The following is a 22,692-nucleotide window of genomic DNA, read 5'->3' as shown; positions in this document are numbered from 1 at the left end:
TTGTCTGTATAGATGATTAGTGGCATTTAACCAGACTAATTTCATCTTCTATACATATGATATAATGATATAATATAGAACAAAGTAGGGTATAATTCCTTTAGAAATGTTTATCTTAATGGTTAGTAGTGTTTCAGGTGAAGTAATGACAATAGAAATTTTAAAAAAAGAGAGCCAGAGACAGTAGTTTTGTTTAAAGAAGCTAAATCTTTATTCTTTGGAACCTAGAAATGGACACAGCTGGGTCGCAACACATATAATAATGTAATATGAATGTATATAAACTGATTTACATTCAATCGTTTCTGTTTTTACTGTAATTTAAAATCAGTTATGTTCGGCGAAATACGCGAAGTGTCCAGATTGAATGGCAGTCTTTGGCTCCATTACAAATTGCGCTCGAAAGCATTCTCGCACGGGAGAGAGATGAAGTTTAGTCTACTCAACCCGTGATAGGGGAGCGGCCATAAAGTTTAGTTTAACCTGGAAAGGAGGGTCGTGGAATTCAATAATGTTGCCTTAACGTATAATCGTTTATATAAATTCTTTTAGAAAATTGGCATATAGTTGCTCGGATGTACACATTGGCGTGCACGTAAAATAACCCCTGACCGTTGAAATTAGAAATAAGAATAGGTCGTAGTGTCGCTGTCCGGGCAAAATGTTAATAATGATTTATATAACAATTTGAAGCCAGAAAAAAAGACCCGCCATAGGCAGATTTATCTCTTACACAATGCATTATTAATCACCAAATTTAAATGATCATCCATCAGATACGTAAAAATGAGGGTAAACGTCCACTTGACACAAACTAGGTCATTTTGGGACTAACACATGGTTCAATTATAATTCTATAATTCGCTTGTGCGTAGGGGTCTTTAGCAGTGGGAAGAAATCGGAGGCCCCGGAGAAACCCCACGAGATAGGACTGGCGACCCTACTTCTTTTCACTTTCAAGCGGGGAATCGAAACCACGTCACTTGACTCAATGACACACCTTCTGTTCCAACGTAACCATTCGCCACCCGATCACGCCTCACTCCACCCCTGCACATTGGGCAATGGGCCTAGGCGTCAAATTTCCTGTTATTACATCAAGGCTGTCTTTGCGGCTTGTATCTGATTGTTCGTTATGGATTAAATCACTAATAAACAGTAATTGTTTTCTATAGAATCGTTCTGTTTGATAGCACGGACGCTGAACCAATTTGTCGCAAACGAAACTTGTTGACTTTGCGTCATTTTCTTAAACCCTGCCAAAATATTTTAGTCAGAAAGCTTCAACCAAACAGCAAAATTTAACAACACGTTTCTTGTACAGTACACAGCTTTAACATTTAAAATGAAATGGGTTTTTAGCTTGGGGTTTGGTTTTTTTTGTTGTTTTTTTTTTGTTTTTTTTTTGTTTTTTTTTTAAATGACACAAATTAAGATACATTATTCTGCTGATGTAAATTACTGTATTTATGAGAAAAGTCGATGCGGAACAACGTCGGGCATGGTTCCGTAAAATGTTTTTATACGTATTCGACATGCAAACACTTGCCAAAAGAATATAATTACCATTGTGGAATACGAGCAGCTCCTTGGCACTGGGAAAAGTAGATATATTCTTGGCGTGATAACGACATCAGTTGATAAAACACTGATCCGACTGTTCATTGCTCTGGCAAATCATTGAGCTAGCGAACTAGCCTAGTGGTCGCGGATTCGATCCCGGTGTTGGCCGAGAAAGTTCATCGGGATTTTCTGGCGTGTTATCCCCTTGTCAGTGGTGCAGGACGGAGGGTCTGACAAGGACAGTTATCTAGTCGATCGGATAGGACGAAAAACCAAGGTCCCGTGTACACATTGGCGTGCACGTAAACGGTCCCTTGACAGTTGGAATTCGATATAAGAGTACGCTTAGCGCCACTGTCCGGGCAAAATTTCCCTCATAGCACACTGTATGGCGTATGCCCGTCTTCATTACCCCAGTCGGAGCAGAACAGTAGGACGTTAAACTCCATTTCATTTCGTTTCATTATACAGTATGACAGTTTCGTGTGTGGTACTGTTCGCTCAACCCTGAGCTAATTTATGGTATAATACTTCTATTTTAATACGTCACTTGTGCACAGGTCATTTTATTAGGTCCCGTTTCAATTTTTGCGTTGTCGCGGCGTTGTCGCGGCGTTCCCCCGCGTTTTCGTCGGCGAAAAAGTCGGTCTAATGCAAATGTAATATGACCGTTTCGATGTAACCGGTAAAAACGCGTACATGAAACGAGATAAATACTCGGATATACAGCCCAGGTAGTTCTAAGTGATGAAACTCACGACTTTGCATCTATAGATAACAGAATAGTGATCCGAAATGCATACTTTAGATCATTCAGCCATTGCCAGTGCTCAAAATATATTTGATTATCGACTTAGTTTCAGGTTTGGGGTTAACACCCACTGGATTCTTATGATCAGAAGCTCTTTAAATGACATTTACAGTCAATTTTAATCAAATCGATGATATCGGAAAGAACCCTAAAATTGTTATTTCACTTCAAAGAAATTGATAAGGTCACTTTAAATTAGCGAAGGTGATAAATAACAGTAGTCTGTCAGCATACATTCGGCTTAGACAGTAAATTGGCGATTTATGAGATCAATTTGATTCGATTGATATGTAATTGAAACATGTCAGATCTATAGAGTTTTATAGCACTTGGAAATTTGATCTGTGATCTGATATCATAGATTGGTATTTCATTATGGTTCATTTCGTTTTGCAATGCGTCACGTATTGTAAATCCTGTATGACATTTCAGAATTGAGCTCTATTTAAGAGAGAGAGAGACAGAGAGAGACAGAGAGAGAGAGAGAGAGAAATGGGTTTAACGTCCACTCGACACAAACTAGGTCATTTCGGGACTAACATATGGTTTAATTTTATTTCAATAATTCGCTTGCGCGTAGGGGGTCTTTAGCAGTGGGAGGAAACCGGAGGACCCGGAGAAAACCCACGAGGTTGTACAGGCGATCCTACTCCTTGTCACGTACAACCGGGGAATCGAAACCACACAAGTTGACTCAATGACACACTTTATGGTAAAGCGCGCACGTGCTAACCATTCAGCCATCCAACCCCCTGCTCTATTTAATAACAAATTTAATCTAAAAGGGTCGAATATGATAGACGTTCAATAAATCATCTCTTATATAAAAAAAAAATTAAAAATATTGATCGACTGCCTTAAAATTAACAGATTAGGAAAAAAAGTAGGATAAAAAATGACATCAATGTAATCGAATAGCAAAATCTAATTAAAGATGCATGATGTATGAATTAGACAAAGAGTTGTCCGTACAGAAATAGATAAAGAAAAATGAATATATTGACTATTTCAATCAAATTATATTTCCCGGCATATTTTCTTTGTTCATAAGGTTTAAAGTTTAGAATATATTTTAAAAAGATATAACACGTCTGATAAGTTCATTGTTTTGAACTTTAGTTGGTGCAGAAAAGTAGGCGGTTGATCCCAATTTCATAAATTTCGTTTATATATATATATATATATATATATATATATAATCACTGGCACTTGATGGAATTATAATTTCTTACATTATCCTGTCTAGCATACTAGTAAATAGGGAAAAGCTATATCACGCGCCATTTTATTTTGACTCGGTGAAGACATTTCGTCCTCAATCATTTCACAAGACAATGTAAGAAATTTCAATCCCTTCGAGTGCCTGTCGAACTGAGAGTCCGAGAATTTGTATCTGTTGTTAATGTCAACGATTCTTTTGTACATACATCTATATGTTGTTTAACCAAACAACTCGGGTGAATTAGAACCAAAAATATAAAATGTCAGGTTTTAACATTCTCTTTTTCTCTACATACCGGGATAATCGAGACGGGTATTCGACATGCAGTTGACTTAGTATACTCTTTTGTTATGCTGTTCTTCTTTGTTTCACACCTGTCATACACACAACGATTAAATAAACATTTTCAATTTATTAAATGGAAGTGGAATAGTTGTAGACAGACTGTGTATGAGGGTGGGGTGATATCGCAGACAAATGTTTTCTATATAGGAAACTTGCGAGAGGAACCAATCGCATGCAAGGGGATTTTCCCGCTGCTGTAATCGTAACATTGAAACGTGTTTTAGAGCGTATGACAAAAATTAACGGTCATACATCGAATAATTTGAATCAGATTGATGTGAAATTGGTACAAAGTATATACAATAAACATTGACTCCAAGTACATACCACATATCAATTTTATATGCGCTTTGAATGGGTAGAGACTTCGCTTTTAAAAAAAAAAGGACCCGGAGAAAACCCACGAGGTTGGACAGGCGACCCTACCCCTTGTCACGTACAACCGGGGAATCGAATCGAAACCACGCCACTTGACTCAATGACAGACTATATGATACAGAGCGCACGTGTTAACCACCACCCCCACCCCCCCCCCCCCCGCGCGCGCGGCTTTTAAGTGGTAAAGACTTTGCGTTTTTTAAAAAAAAAAAATCGACGAAACTAGATCAAAAACGTTATGTTCGATAGATTATAAGTTATGGGAAATAAAAAATAATATACCAAATTACAGTAAAATAATGGCTTACAGAAATACTTGATTCAATTATATGCCAGATACCAGCACTTAAATATGCTACGGTTTACTCAGCCGACTGGTCCATTAAATTTAATCCAATAAAATAAACGATAATTACAAGTTACTAGGAAATAATTGAGTATAATATTTGCTTGTAAGAAGATAAAGACACTAATATTTTATTCTTACATGACAATCATTGCTAATTTTACAATTTGTAATCTCCCGAAGCGAACCAAAGGCAATCAATAAAATGTAATAAAACTATTTCAAATACAAAGCCTGATGCAAAAGTCTGTAATATATAATCTTTGCACATTGTAGTTAAAATTGTAGAAAAAAAAAATAACATCTGTACAAATCAAAATCACGTATTTTTGTTCTAAATTGTTTCAATGACATGTGGTAATTCAACGGGGGCATGAGCTAGGAGGATGTGTGTGTACGGTCACTGTGACAAAGTACTCTATAACTTTCATCAAATTGAACGATCATTTAGGTGCTTAGAACTTTATGACCTCTGCTGGTTTTTGATAATATATGACATTGACGTTTCAACTCGTTTAAACTTCTGTTATGGCACGGACTGGCTATGATCTAATTAAACATGTAATTAATTCAATATATCATTTCCGGGCTGCACATGATCTGTGTGCAACACTCGGCAGGACTTCAAAGGGAATGTACTAGTGGTCAGTGCATCATACCATGAACTGTTAATGACTTCAAAGGAAATAGTCAGTGCCATTACAAATATCATAGTCTGATAAATAAACAATACCATATATGATGATCCCTCTTAATCATTTTCCCTAATTGTCGTACGCTATATAGGCAGAAGTTTTGCTGACAGTTAGGAGACGACTGGAGAGGAGGAGAGACGCAGAGACGTATGGACCCACCCGCGTTCAGCGGCTGCCTTGGCAGAGGGGCAGAATGGTGGATTTAATATAGTTATATATGTTCATGTCGTAGTCTAGTTCATGTATAGTTTAAGTTCCCGTATTGTTGTTGTATTATGTAACTGTAGCTGTTTTATATACCTGATGTAAATAAATCCTATATTTACTAAACTGATCTCTGTTATCACTAAGATAGTGTTACATCACCAGTACGATGTGAACTAACCTACTGTCAGGAGCAGAGATACCAGGGCGACCTTCGGGTGCACAGATTTTCGTACTATAGTCGAACCATCTGCATGCGAATGGCATTTAGTTCAACCAGTGGTCGTGACCAGCCGTACCATGCGATAAAGCACGGTCGGGATAGTTCAAAGATGACTGACAAAACTGACATTTGAGAATATTTTATGAAAAATATAATAAAATTGCCAATTGCCGTTGCGTTATTTACACCTTGGTCGGTATATAGGGCCCATGTTAACACCTGAAAGTTAGTGAATGGGCATTGTAGTAAGATGTTAAATTTGATTTTTTTTTCGTCTTTTATTTTTGATGAATTTGACAGATTAGGATCGTATTCGAATATATATAGGCACACGACAAAAAACTGTACGTGTGAAATGATCTTGGTTGGGTGACATAAATCCAATGAAAAATATTCCGATATTGACTAATCCTATTTGTAACCTATTTTAAGCTTGCTTTCACGTCACAGTATGGAAAATTAATTAGTTTTTAAAAATACATGAGTAAATAGGAGAAAATATAGCAGGCGGAACAACTGACATGGGAGCCACCATATTGAATAGTCAATGGCTAGGGCCATTTGCGTTTGGGTGCTGGTTCAGACTGTAGTCGCGACCATAGTCTACATCCGAAGGTCGCCCTGGTGGTTTGGGCTTATTTAAGATCGCCCGTACAGAATATATCAGATGGCGTGACCTAGCCCAATGTCAGTAGTTGAGATGGCAGATGGTTCGAGCTTGCTTGGGTCAACTACAGAAAATGACCTAGTTTGTGTCGAGTGGACGTTAAACCCCATCTCTTTCCTGTAATGGGTAGGAATATCTGGTGATATGATCTGGCTTACTGTAATGGGTAGGAATATCTGGAGATATGATCTGGCTTACTGTAATGAGAAGCCAATATCTGGTGGTGTAACCAAACATTTAATGCAGCTTGGTCATAGCTTGCTCACCACAAAATCACCATTCTATTTTTTGTCTTTCATTCACAATAATTAGATAAATCAACGGATTCAATTTCTGAAAGCATTCTTTCCCACCTGAGTAGTTGGATATATAAATCTAAACACTTCATTAATAAATCAAATTTATTTGCCAAACCAAGAAAACTAAAAGACTTTCTAGTGCATTTCTAATATTTTGGAGCAAAATTTTATGAGCTACAAGAAAATAAAATCTACAAAAAATGAAATATCACACAGCACTAAACAGAGTCCGTTATGTTACACGATATTTGACTTCTCATGGGGTTTCCATATTTAATACCAATATCTCAAATAAGACTATTACATTTAATTACAAAGACATTGCATTATAAAATTCAATTGACATTATGATGATTCTATTATAAGCATTAGGTTTTGACCATTTAAAAACATAATGAGACGATTGTGATATATTTTGACCACAGCAAATGTGTTTACTCTGCCCTAAAAATATCTCCATGTAAATGTATGATTAATACCTGTAATATGGGCAACCATTTGCCGTATATAATCTCATAAAATAGTGAGGTTATGCACCAGGCACAATTATATTTTGTTAATTAAATATTTAAAATATAAATCCAGAATTTAACCCAAAAAACCTGCCCACCTTACTCTAAAGCAAATATTCTAAATTCTATTACTTTAACCCATGGAAAAAAACTAGAAAAATATATTATTAAAACCAAATTTTCTCTGTTAGCTTTTGTGATAAATACAACTGCGACACTACAATTATTGGTGATCTAGGGATAACTGTATATTCTTAGAAAAGGCGAAATAACGAAAAATAGTGCTCTTAAACAAAATACTTATAACAAATAGAAGAATATAACTGGATGAGAGTAGGGAATACCATTAGTCTCCCACCAATGTTCTATTGTGCAACTGATCATGAATAACGGTAGTCTGGTCAATAATTTGGTATTGAATGCGGTTCTAGTAACCGTGTAAGAGTTTAGTGTTGTCCAGACACCCATTTAACTAAGAGAAAAAAATCTCTAGATCTTCTTTCCTACCATTTATCATTGTATAAGAACAGTGATCTACTTTACTATTAGTCCATCGAGTTTAAACCGTGGAGTTACACCCCCTTTGTGAACAGATAACTCTGATTAATGAAGACTTAATAAACACCAGTTGCCTTGTAAAGAAAGGATTATTTCTTTCTACAGTGTTAAGACAGACAACTTTATTGGGTTAAACTAATTCAGAATCAATGTCTTGTTGCCCGTGACATTTTAGCAAATCTTTATTCCTCTAAAAATTTCTTATCTAGATTTATAAATAGTTGTCTACTTATCCTTGCATCTTAAAGACAGAACAAGTCAGATTATTTACATATCGCACAAATCATAAATAGGTAGGATACTATTTTAATGTAACAATCCTTCTTGTTATTTTGTAATCTGAGTCTGAACTGAAGTAACCTTTATGAAGGACAGACTGGCTTGAGCGATAAAGATAAGACTTTATGAAGACACATAAAGAGGACAATGTGAAATAAACAGAAATCAATCTCAAAATTAAATGATCATAACTTAATTTCTGGAGACATTTGAATAATTTTTGGACCAAAACATTTCTTTAATAGAAGTACTTTTAATTGTAATGGTCTGAAAACCCACGCTTCAATCTTTATTCTGGCTCATTGGAACTTTAATAATTATAGATATAATGACTAATTATTTTTACTTCAGTTGTTTTGTTTTTTTTAAACAGTGTCGTATTATTAATTCTTGTTATATCAAGAGGGTTTTTTTTAATAGTACCTTTCCATTTTCTAAGTATAAATCTGTTTTAAAAAAGACATGACTATCTGTGTATTTACACAAACATCCAAATGAGCCTTATTTATAAAAGATCATTCTAATCAATGAAAGTACAGATTCAAAATAATAATGATCAATCAATTATTTTTCTGTTTGTCTTAGCTGAACGTTATTTTTTAAAAAATATTAATAATCATTATTATACATATATCTTAATTAGTTACCTAAAGAGAAAAATAGAAAAAGTTTCTTTTTTGACATTAAAAAAGCGGGATATACCTGGCAAGCCTAACAGACAAAATTCCATATCTATTTATATTACATAATATATAAATTAAATACAAAGTTTCTACCACATTTGTATCAATTATGCTCTGAAATAAACATAATGCATTTCTTAATATAAAAGCTCTAGCTAAAACAAGCAATGAAAATAATATTTATACTACAGTTGATATACATATATTACTCCAGAAAAATATTCAAGAAAAATAAATAAGTAGTCAAGAAAAATCCCATAAACCCTTTATTTAGTTATTAGATTATTAGTTCAATAGAAAACTAAAGTGTAAAATAATTATCAAAAAATCTTCATACAGAAATTAGTTTGGAAAGTGATATAACATATGTATACAATATAAATGGGACATGGCCAAACTATTTCAGTCGTTAAAAAAATGGACACTTCTACATGTGAATAAAATTTAACTCTTTATATTCTTAAAGTGATGAGGTAAGTTGAAGAAATTTGGCTTTTAAAATCAAACTATTTCTATAATCGCATGATTAATCTAATTTGTTCTTGTTCACGTTTTTTATAGTAGAAAATACCATTTACATCCTACTCACAATCATTTGCGTTGTGAGGTTGTATTCCCTGCTTTTCAATGCTGAAATATTGGCCACATAGACTAGTAATAACACAATACAAATATAAATACCACATAATTAGGGATTTTGTTTCAAAACCTATCCATATACAATATTTTCAGGTTAAAAATCAGATAATTTAGATATCAAATACAAATGTACAACAAAATTTTGTAACTTAAGTCAAAGCTTTCTCAATAAGCATTTTTTTGTTAGTTTAAATTTTTACAAATAACACAAACAATGTTATGGGTTTACTATGTGTTGATCTAATCAGCTATTACTCTATCAGTCATTTGCACTATTAATTAGATAATGACCAGTATAAATCGATGAAACAAAAGCCCTCTATATTAACTACCTCAATACATATAAAAAAAGATAAACAGTCTATAATAATATAGGATTACAAATGATATATGAAACTGGGATATGACATAATACATTTGGATGAATTTTCTTTCAAATTTATTAATGGGACATTGACATTAATTTAATAAACAAATTTAGCATTTTATTAAAATAACAATTAAAGAGGCATTAGAAATTTGAATATCTTCACCAATCAGGGGTGAAAAATTAGATAGCATGAAAAATTTCAGCCAGACCTGCCAATCCACCATTGCTGAGTTAAGAGATATTTTAAGATTTTGTACAGGTACGCATCATAGCCTACATTCAACAATGCTTTCAAGTAAGTACATGTATGCCAGTTCTTCATTTTCAATAATTATCCGAGTTATTTTGAATATAATATTCTAAAAAATTTATTACATTCATTTTCTTGTTGAACATTCTAATGCCTCTTAAAGTTATTTACTAAAATACTATCTTTTCAAAAAAATTTTTAAAAAACAAAAACCTGATTTTCTCTGTTTGCAAATAAAGTTGAGATTTAATTGTATGCGAAGACATAAACACAAACAAAGCACAAATTCAAATGATACAATATTTAAGGAACAACCTCCTTTAATCCTTAACACCAACTTAAATCCAGAGTGACCAAAATACATTTTCATGTATCTACATTGGCATACATTTGTTTTTTTGTGTCTAAGAAAACAATTAAATCTATTGATACATAAACATCTTGACTATTAAAAGAAATTCATCTTCAATCTTGTAACAAGTATGTTCAAACTAAACAATTAAAACGATGATTATAATATACATAGATTTCTATATATGACATATATATATGAGCAATCTAGCCATTTTTAATGTTTTGCATCATGGCGATACAATATATCATAGGTGAATAAAATATACAGATTACACCAGCCTAGGGGTATTAACATGTATACACTTGGACCTTATAGCGGACCCTAACATCTGCATTATAGTCAAGCCCTAATGTAAGTAGTAAAACTCTATTTGAAATATTATCTGTATATCAAATACCAACCACTTTTGATCAAGTTTCAGGTGACAAAATTTGGTAATATTTTTGCTCATAACATGAGTATTATCCATACAAGATTAAGATTGTTTTTTAAATGAGAGAGAAGTTCAACCAACAAATTTCTTTATCTTAGATTTTTGTTGAGGTTTAGTCAGTCAGCTGCACACCTGTTTTATTTCTATACATTATATTAAGAGTTTGAAAGCTTAGGAAATAACAGTCGAGTAATAACCCTTGTCTTCATAGTTGACTCTATACGGTCATGACTAACAGTTGAAAAATCACAGTCAATAGTTTGGCAACAATATTCATATTATTACACATAACACTCAATTAAATATCTTTGGCAAGAACTTTACTTTCAGATCTACTGTAGTAAAAAAAAAAGAAATGGACCCTATATTGGACATTTTTTGCCACCATTACGGATCAAGAAAACTATAGATAGGTGTATTAACTTTTGACGATAGTAAAACGTCAAAGAAAGAAATAAGATGATGTTCAGACATTATTTGATTAAGATTTGTTACTAAGTATGATTATAATTCAGAGATCACAGATATGTAAAGACAACAGGCTGGTCTTCTCTATATACATGGTTTCTATGGTTACTGTTGCTTACCACCATGTTGTTACTATAGCAGCAGTAATAAATACTTCGGTTTAAAACTAGATTGCTTGATGGAAGTCTAGTGACATATTCTTTCTGTCATATCCCTCTGTAAGAAGAAAAATAACATCTTTTAAATCAATACACAATGCAGGAAAATAAGAAAACAGAAAACAGACAATGTAATAATGTAGCCCACTAACAACCAACACCAAATCAACTGCAACCAAATCTGGGGCCCCTTCATCAGAAGACACACCAAACCCTTACAGACCTTCACCTCGCCATAAATGTTGATTCACCATATTTTGATGTGCTTGGCTAAACTAGACTAGCATAAGCTTTACATGACTGGTAAAAATTTGAATTTCTTCTGCTACCATGTAGCTTCAACCCATTTTCTACTTTAAATGGCCAATATATGACAACAAAGCTATTCTACTAAACTCAACAAAAAGATCTGTATGTATACTCTTCCTTTTACACGAAACCTGACATAATCGTGTAGCCAGGAGGCCAAAATTGACCTTGGTTTCTGGAGGCAACAATCTCAATGAATTCTCGATAAGAGTCGTACATTAGAAATGCTTGGATATTTTTTGAAAAGATAACCAGCGGCTGCCAGGCAGGATACGCCCACATTTTCGAGAGATGGATATAAAACAAGCTAAAACGAAAGTGATTTTTCCTACAATCAAGGGCCATAATTCAGGAAATTACAATTCGATATGCGCAAATATCGAAAGGAACCAAGATCTTTGAGTTATAAACTTACATTTCAAGTTTCAACAAAATCGGATAAAAATTGTGACCTCTATAGGGTCCACAACCTTGATATACCATATTTTTACGCAATTTGAGAACGAGGGGCGGCCATTTTGTCTGTCAGTTTTGGGCCGATTTTCACGAAATTTGAATTCAGTCGACCTTAGGGTGTAACGGTGATAAAATAATAGTTTTTTTTAAATCGGATAAAAATTATGACCTCTATAGGCTCCACAAGCTAAAAACGCGATTTTTCGTACAATCAGGGGCCATAATTGAGTAAGTTACAGTCCGATATGCGCGAATATCGAAAGGAACCAAGATCTTTGGGTTATAAACTTACATTTCAAGTTTCAACAAAATCGGATAAAAATTGTAACCTCGAATATACCATATTTTTACGCTATTTGAGAACGAAGCGCGGCCATTTTATCTGTCAGTTTTTGGCCGATTTTCACGAAATTCGAACTCAGTCCTCCTTAGGGTGTAACGGTGATATAATACGATTTTTTAAATCGGATAATAATTATGAGCTATAGGGTCCACAAGCCAAAAAACGCGTTTTTGCGTACAATCAGGGGCCATAATTCATGAAGTTACGGTCCAATATGCGCGAATATCGAAAGGAACCAAGATCTTTGTGTTATAAACTTACATTTCAAGTTTCAACAAAATCGGATAAAAATTGTGACCTCTATAGGGTCCACAACCTTGATATACCATATTTTTACGCTATTTGAGAACGAACGGCGGCCATTTTGTATGTCAGTTTTGGGCCGATTTTCACGAAATTCGAACTCAACCGTCCTTAGGGTTTAACAGTGATACAATAATACGTTTTTTTAAATATGATAAAAATTATGACCTCTATAGGGTCCACAAGCCAAAAAACGTGTTTTTACGTACAATCAGGGGCCATAATTCAGGAAATTTTGTCTGTCAGTTTTGGGCCGATTTTCACGAAATTCGAACTCAGCCATCCATAGGGTGTAACGGTGATATATTAACACGTTTTTTTAAATCGGATAAAAATTATGACCTCTATAGGTACCACAAGCCAAAAAACGAGTTTTTGCGTACAATCAGGGGCCATTATTCATGAAGTTAAGGTCCGATATGCGCGAATATCAAAAGGAATCAAGATCTTTGTGTTATAAACTTACATTTCAAGTTTCAACAAAATCGGATAAAAATTGTGACCTCTATAGGGTCCACAACCTTGATATACCATATTTTTACGCAATTTGAGAACGAACGGCGGCCATTTTGTATGTCAGTTTTGGGCCGATTTTCACGAAATTCGAACTCAACCGTCCTTAGGGTTTAACAGTGATACAATAATACGTTTTTTTAAATATGATAAAAATTATGACCTCTATAGGGTCCACAAGCCAAAAAACGTGTTTTTACGTACAATCAGGGGCCATAATTCAGGAAGTTACGGTCCGATATGCGCGAATATCGAAAGGAACCAGGATCTTTGGGTTATAAACTTACATTTCAAGTTTCAACAAAATCGGATAAAAATTGTGACCTCTATAGGATCCACAACCTTGATATACTATATTTTTACGCTATTTGAGAACGAACGGCGGCCATTTTGTCTGTCAGTTTTGGACCGATTTTCACGAAATTCGAACTCAGCCATCCTTAGGGTGTAACGGTGATATATTAACACGTTTTTTTAAATCAGATAAAAATTATGACCTCTATAGGTACCACAAGCCAAAAAACGAGTTTTTGCGTACAATCAGGGGCCATTATTCATGAAGTTACGGTCCGATATGCGCGAATATCGAAAGGAATCAAGATCTTTGTGTTATAAACTTACATTTCAAGTTTCAACAAAATCGGATAAAAATTGTGACCTCTACAGTGTTCACAAGCCAAAAACGTGATTTTTCGTACAATCAAGGGACATAATCCATGAAGTTACGGTCCGATAGATGCCAATATCGAAAGAAACCGAGATCTTAGGGTGATAAACCTATATTTCAAGTTTCATTGAAATCGGATAAAAATTGTGACCTGTAGACTGTTCACAAACAATTGTGGATGGACGGACGGACAGGGGTGACGACAATATACGTCCACGTGAAAATCAGATAAAAATTGTGACCTCTACAGTGTTCACAAGCCAAAAACGTGATTTTTCGTACAATCAGGGGACATAATCCATGAAGTTACGGTCCGATAGATGCCAATATCGAAAGAAACCGAGATCTTAGGGTGATAAACCTATATTTCAAGTTTCATTGAAATCGGATAAAAATTGTGACCTGTAGACTGTTCACAAACAATTGTGGATGGACGGACGGACAGGGGTGACGACAATATACGTCCACGTGAAAATGTAGGCGTATAAAAAAAATACTTGTCTAAACGTCGTCCTATATGCATATAAACCAATGTGTTGTGTTTGTTTTTATGGTGCTAAATGCCTCTCAAAGATAGCTGTTGTGTCATTAAAATACCGGTATTTTTAAAATTAGCCAAACTGTACTACAAACTGATGTGACTTTTATCTTATTTTACGAAGATTCCATCCTAAAAGGCAAAGTTTTAATCATTATCTATACATACAGGATAGCTAATATAAGGGAGATAACTATGTTTTGTAATCAACTTACCAGAGGTTCAAGTTCTTTCTTGTCCACTAAGTTATATTCAGTAACAAAGTAATAGAAGTGTTTATAACAGGTGTTAATATGAGCTTCCTGTAACAAAAAAAAAACTTGTGAATTATTTGCGCAATTTATCCTGATTTCGATGAAAAAAAAATCTTGTGAATTATTTGCCAATTTATCCCGATTTCGATGAGAATAATCTAATATTATTTTTTCTCTGTTTCTAGTATTCTTTTTTTATCAGTATTACAATATATGAATGACTAGTACTTTAAGTGTCAGTCCACACAGGCCCTATCCCAGACAAGTGGGAACTAGGCTTGAAAACCAGCTCATTAAGGGTGTGTTACACTGTCCATTCTTTATTAGCCAGGTTATGATGATTTTGAAGTAGACAAATTTGTCAACAAATACACCATATTCTTCGGTGTGATTTTGGCAGAGGTGTTCCAGGAAAAAAAAATAAAAGTGTATGGTTTAGATGCACCCTTCTAAAGCGCCCTGTTAAACACATGCCATACCAAACGTACCCTTTAGTGCTGTGACAGTAAAGACAATACCAATGACTTATACTGAGTCAATGAAAATGCTTGTGTGATGCGCACAATATCAAAAATCTGGCGATAATTATTGACATATTTTAACCGTATTTAAAACGTTATTGACAAACGTGGACGGATTTCAAACATATCTAAAACATTATTGACAAATAAAACATTACATGAAAGGGAACAGTATTGTATTTAATTTGGGTGATAATATATCATAAGCTTTTGATATAGCCTCACTTGACCAACATGTGTTGATTCTAGGGCAATTTAATTCTTGAGCTTCTGACTTAAATTTCGACACGGGAAAATCCTGGATTTGCTTAACATTATGTATACATATTAGGCGCACCCCTTCTAGAAAATAATATATTTGGTAAAAAGAGTGTGCCTAATACAGTAACAAACTTTTATTTTATGCGGCTACAATCATAAAACTTAATAAATTAACCCACTTTCTGATAGAGTTCTCATTTCAAAATGCAACTAAAACAATACCATAAGACATCAGAAAAATTCCACAAATATATGTAAAAATTATTTCTACTTAAACCATGATCTCTGAAAATGGAATTTGCTATCTTTAGATAGTCTGTCACAATTAAATTCAGAGAGAATTGTATAGTCCTCACCTTATGAAGAGAACTGTTACATGAAATCTAGAAATATATAATATACTTACTGCTCCAATTGCTACAAGTTTATCAAAATGGTGAATATAAACATGTACAAAAACTCGGAACAATCTCGTCAATATCTTTTTACATGACTGAAGATAATTTCTGGGAAAAGGAACACCTAAAAAATATAATGATGATATTATTGGGAAAGGTTTACCAGTTACATTAATCATTATCAAAATGAATTTTTTACTCTTTGTTATGCAAAGCGAATTCAATTTAATGGAATTCGATATGTTTTTTTGTATCTTATTAAATATTTAATAATAGTGTTTTGTTGAAATCAACTAATGTTACGATATAAAATAATCAAATAGATTAAAGAAATATTATATTGATTTGAACGATTAACAGTATCCAGAAATCTAAAATTGTTTCAAACACGATCCAAACAATTTACCATTTCAACAGGGGTGTTCAGTGCAATAAATATCTTATCTTATTGAATCAAATTACTGCACTTACTATTAAAAATCTTGAATAGTAAAATCAGCATTTGATGTGAGATGTGACCACTAATGATTCCTTCACTAAAAACAGGCGCGCGTCTAGATTGGGGGGGGGGGGGGCTCCTGCTTCCACAGAACATATTTTTTCTCCTACGTTCAACAACAGAACGTCAAACCAACATCAAAGCCTCTCTCTACTCTAATCCTATACATGTATACGTCTAATTTCTAAATGAGGAGAAATATTGTCTCAAGACTCGAGACTTTCTCATTTTATAAAAGTCTTGGGTAATCCACCAGACTTGTCTCCATCATGGACCCCTGCTGCTCAAATTCCTAAACATTCCCCTGCATAACCGACCATCTTACATGTAATTTGACTTGAAACCAGATTAAATTAGATAACTTACCAACTGTGACAGGAAAGATATTTTCATTGTTTATCTGGCTTTCAGCCCATTCCATTAATAATGATATATACTGTGGAGCTGGTAAGGCTGTCGGTCTCTTATACCTATCACCATCACACCAATGATATTCGTACCTATATTATAAACATTAACATATTATCTATATCTATCACATACCAATAATACTCATACCTAAATTATAAACAATTTATGTATAATTTATCTATCACAATCATACCAATGATACTCATACCTAAATTATAAACAATAACATATCATTTATATCTATCACAATCATACCAATACAATTCCTTGTATGACATTTAGAAGTCAAAACAAAAACACAACACAAGGTATATAATGGATAGAACTACTTCTCTGTTATTTAATAATGACATTTCGTAACACATTTTACGAAATGTCGTTATTAGATTACAGAGAAGTAGTTTCCCCGATTGCTGTTAAAAAATAACAACCAAAGTGATTATTGATGTATAGTAATTAATTGGGATGTTGTTTTTGAACAGGGGTTGGGAAATTAAATAATAGAGAAGTAGTTATCTCCATATATATACCTTGTGTTGTATTTTTGTAACTTAATTATCACATATTATTGAGTCAAGGGGCATGGTTTTGATTCCCAGCTTGTACATGCTATCCCAAAAATGACCTAGTTTGTGTGAGTGAATGATAAACCCCATTTCTCTCTCTATTTTGTTCCAACCACACTAATCAAAATTTAGTGTCATCATTAACTGAAGTGTACTGTATATGTGCTGACATCGTTCATGTATGATGAACTTCAAGTATCACATGTACATCAACCTCTATAGTAACATGAGTTCACATGTAATTATCATAAATTAACTTAAATAAGTGACAAGTTAATTATTTCTAGTAAATGTAATGATATCATGTTTGGGAGTTGTACTACATGTGACAGGTTAAACCAGTTGGTCTAGTGGTACATCATAAGTTCAAAGATCAGTCCAGTTTGTAAAAGGGGAAAATTGTAAACAATAATTTGTCTTTTTTCCAAATAGTTAAAAGTGATCTATGGTGTATAATGCCTATGTGTAAACAGGAATAACTGAACATATATCCTTGCATCTCTAAAATGCACTGCCCTCAACAAGCAAGGACAAGGCTTCAAAAATACCACTTGGTGTTTTTTACAACAGAGAGAGAGAGAGAGATGGGATTCAATATCCACGTGACACAAACTAGGTTATTTCGGGACTAACACATGGTTCAATTTTATTTCATAATTGGCTTGCGCGAAGGGGTCTTTAGCAGTGGGAAGAAACTGAGGACCTGGAGAAAACCAACAAGGTTGGACAGACGACCCTACTACTTGTCACATACAACAGGGAAATCAAAACCCCGCCAGTTGACTCAAAGACAACCCTTATGATAAAGCGCGCACATGCTAACCATTCGGCCATCCAACCCCCTTTTTACAACAGAATTTAAACTAGTCAGTGTACTTGTATGTATACAGTTTTAACTTAAAAATTTGATAAAATAATCCACCTTTCCAATATACAATATACATGTATGTATGTAAAATAAAATGCTGTGTATGACTAAGATGGACCATAAAAAAATAATATATCATAACTTTACACAGTATGTTACTTACTTTGGTCCACCACTCATGGTAGGACATGACTGTTCTGTACAATTCTCACATACTGTTCCATATAACAGATTTATTCGGTTAAAGAAATCAACAACTGCAAAAGAATATCAAAATGAAATATTCAAGCCATAATAAATGTTACATTACTGTATAGAGAGGCTTCAAAGGATATCATCATTTTTCCAGGGCTTACCTCAAGCACAATTAATTATTCTGATTTATAAATATCAATCAGATTATTAATTTCCTCATTAAACTCTAATCTTTAAGAGGCATTTAGTAACTGGATAGAGCAATAAACTATACACATACTTATGGAAAAACAGCTACTTATTTATTTGAGCAACGTTTCGAAGAGAATTCTCTCAACGTTAGCTTGATAATATTGAGAGAATACTCTTCAAAACGTTGCTCAAATAAATAAGTAGCTGTTTTTCCATAAGTATGTGTATAGTTCATTAAATTCTGTTCCTGGAATTTAGATCTCCCTTTTCCAGTGGACGCTGACTACTAATTGTAATCCTTTGATCTTTACATATATCGTAACATTAATATAAAACAGAATTCATAAAAAATAAATATTTCACACACACAGCAGCACGTACCACAGTTAATAATAATATCATCATCAATAAAGTGCATTAATACCAAAGAACAGTTTCTAATGGGCCACTGGTTGTTATATTCACTGATTATTTACAGATCAGGGTTTTGAAACAAGAATGTTTTGAATTGAGATTTAAAACGGACAACTGTTGTAAATTATTTCATTGATCTTGATAATTTATTTTCTAGTAAAGTTTATATTTCATGAATACTGATGCTTTCGTTCGTTCATTCCTTGAGGTTTAACGTCTGCTTCCACCTTGGGTGATATCCCAGACAAGCACAGTTGCTCTACCTCTAGTTCTATTTTTTACTTATTTTTAATTATATGCAGATTTAATTTTACAGCATATTAATGAGAATACCAGAAATACATTATACACTTAAAGGGTTATTTCTCTGCATGACTTTCTGACTTAATTATCCCCGTTATACATGTATCAAGTCTGAATAAAATAAATAATGATATTACCATGAACAGCAATCCAATCATTAACATCTTCACCTGGTGGTAATTTTACAACTTCTTTTAAATCTATTCCAGCATTTAATGAAGCATTGGCCTGCTTGTGTAAACTATATTTCATAGTACCAACATCAAATCTTTTCTTAGGACGAAACGTCTAAAATATAAAAACACAATTAGTTAACTTCTGTTTTCTTTATGAATTAATTCTATGGGGCTCAACCTATTTTTGTTACTGAATGTCCAAATACAATGTAGAAATGAATACTTCTCATGATTTGTTGAAATATTTAATAATAAATAAACTAATAAAGGCATTAAAAAGTATTTAATTTTTTATCAACGCTAATTTTCATACAATATAGTAATAGAATTTATATAACTGATATTTACAATACAACTGTTTAATTATTGTTTATGAATGTCTATGAACATATATATAATCTTTATATAAATATCAGTTTTACATGTATTTACATGTAAATATTCAGGATGTGTAAGGTCCAGTTTAATGTACAGTGGAACTGTTCAATTATTGTTTATGAACATCTATGTAATCTTTACATATATCAGTTGAATTAGAGTATTCAGAATATTTAACCTACGGTTTTATGTACAATTTAACTGTTCAGTTATTGTTTATGAACGTTTTATAATATTAACTTCATTTATGTATGATATTTAGATTGTGTAAGGGCTTATTATGGATTAGCTCTTCTTTGTATTTTGACGCACATGAATATATGTAATGTTAAAATTTAAATTAAACTAAAATAAATGTACTGTGTTGTAATCAAGTATTCTGAGTTGACACTGTTGACAGCATTATACAATATGAATGAATGAAATGGGAGTTTAATGTCCTAAATGTACACCGACTGTGATAATGAAAACTGGCATACACCATACAGTGTGCTACATGTAGTCATGTACATGTACTATTACTATGAGGGACAGTATGTCTGTACAGCGTCACTACAGCCTACTCTTAAATTCCAATTGTCAAAGGTTCTTTTACATGCACGCCAATGGGTACACAGGAATTCAGTTTTTCATACCATCATAATGACTAGACTCACTGTCCCCCTGCCCTGTACCCACTGACAAGGGGAAACTACGCCAGAAAACCCTGAGGAACTTTCTCTGCACACTACATGTACCAGGTGCAAACCCGAAACCCTCTGGTTAGCTATCCAGCATTTTAGTCTTGATCAATGAGTCACTCTGTCTCTCTCAAGTCTCAAATATTATGACTTGATCACATTAAACAATATGAATAATAGTAGTATATGAATATAACATTATGTATGGTATAATAAGCTTAAAGTACTGTATGAGGAAATGATCATTGACAGAATATATTATGGTTTATACATTTAACATTAACAGGAAATAATGAGTAATAATGTCTCTGTTCCTGTTTACATGTACTGTGCTATAGATATATATAATTTTGTGGTTCTAAAGCTAATATCTTAGACACTCTTTGCACAATAAAATACATTTATAGGTTAACAATCGCATGATTACTCGGCTTTACACCAGACTAACTTTTCAATTAAGTGCAAAAATACCACACAGAGGTTAATAGTGTATTATAGTATTTCTTTTTATATTTGATTATTCACCTGATATTTATATGTCAAAGGCCAACTTTCAAACAAAATGCATGGTTTGTGGCACATTAAAAAAGAAACCATGTAATCTATGTCTACTAAAAAATATCTTCATCTAATAATTCATTTGATACCTGCATCGATTTTGGCACTTAGTACAATATCTTCCAAATATTTTGTGTAGTTGTAGTTGTATTGTATCATTCTTTTTGTTAATTAGTTCTGTATTTTTTATGTTTTGTTGGTCAATTGTCACACATGACCTCATATTGTACATAAAAAAATATGTACATGTATGTATTATAAATAATAATACAATTAGATCTACACCTGTACATATGTAGTTACACAACAATGTAAGTCTAACAAAGAACGAACTTGAAATACAAGCTATTTTTGTACAATGTAACTGTATGTAGTCTTCTGTCTTTGCATAACAATTCATCTTGTATGGCACAATGTACATAATTGTATACTTGGGAAACTAATAATCCATATTTAACAGAAATTATATACATGTAAGTTTATTAACTTCCCATTAATATAACAAAAGTTGGTTTGTTTGGGTTATTTTAAACCGGGTACATGTATCATAAACAGTTTTGGGTAATTCATTTTAGTCTCCTTGTAAAGTGGTAGTAATTGATGAGAAGTGGAGATACATTTCATTTATAAACCTCATATTATTAAAATTTGTAGTTTTTGATTAGAACAATAAAAACTAAATTCTTTCCTTTTGGACAGAGCTGCCTACAAATTCTCTGCCAACCATGAAAGAAAATTTAAGGTGACCATGGTTGACTGCCTCCTTTTTAATTTTTAGGGGTTAGGGCGTTTAGGCCTAGTTTAGGGATAGGTTAGGAACTAGAAATGAATGGATTGGCTTGGGTAACTTGGGTTCGACTCTTTAATCTAGACAAAAACAAAGGCAATATTACGTATTGGTTTAGTTTTTGGTAGATCCAACTGCATAAAATACATGTGGAATATTTTATGACATTTTCTGTGAACCTTTCTAGTCTACAGTTGAAAGTATAGGAGTGACACATGTGACAGCCGACCAAAATGTCAAAACGGAATAAAATGTTACTAAAAATAGAAATCTTTGTCACACATCTGATTTTATAATGAAGAAGAAATATCTGATATTCAATAATTAACTGTGTTTTACAATCTGACGATTACACTCACTGAAAGAATAGTTGATAATGTATGATTAACACCCTAATTGTAGTAATTATAATTAACCAATATACCTTATCCTTTGAAAAGAACGAGGCGAAAGCGGAAGCCTTCGCAGCCATCTTGCTAATTTCTTGCTAAATACGTAACTGCGAACGATTATAAACAGAGCTAGGCTGAATTCGTCGTTCTGCAAGAAATAATGATTTATCGATTCCATTATATCGAAAAAGATTTTAAATTCAGTAGGCCCGCTATTATTTATCTGATAAGCCTTACAACATTCAATAAAAA

General features: G+C 33.2%; 1 protein-coding gene across 1 annotated transcript; it reads right to left on the bottom strand.

Annotated features, from left to right (window-relative positions):
- Positions 1-6,841: 6,841 nt before the first annotated feature.
- Positions 6,842-22,585, bottom strand: LOC126823544 (MOB kinase activator 3B). Its single transcript, XM_050552435.1, has 7 exons — positions 22,473-22,585; positions 19,607-19,757; positions 18,529-18,622; positions 16,887-17,020; positions 16,030-16,145; positions 14,803-14,889; positions 6,842-11,516 (listed from the first exon to the last, which is right to left on the bottom strand). Exons 1-7 carry the CDS (start codon positions 22,518-22,520, stop codon positions 11,487-11,489), a joined length of 660 nt encoding a protein of 219 aa, XP_050408392.1. The 5' UTR covers positions 22,521-22,585; the 3' UTR covers positions 6,842-11,486.
- Positions 22,586-22,692: the final 107 nt, after the last annotated feature.

This window comes from Patella vulgata, chromosome 6 (genome assembly GCF_932274485.2).
Source record: "Patella vulgata chromosome 6, xgPatVulg1.2, whole genome shotgun sequence".
Classification (NCBI taxonomy): domain Eukaryota; kingdom Metazoa; phylum Mollusca; class Gastropoda; family Patellidae; genus Patella; species Patella vulgata.
The sequence above is the reverse complement of the archived record's forward strand: the minus strand, read 5'-3'. Positions and strand labels throughout refer to the sequence as shown.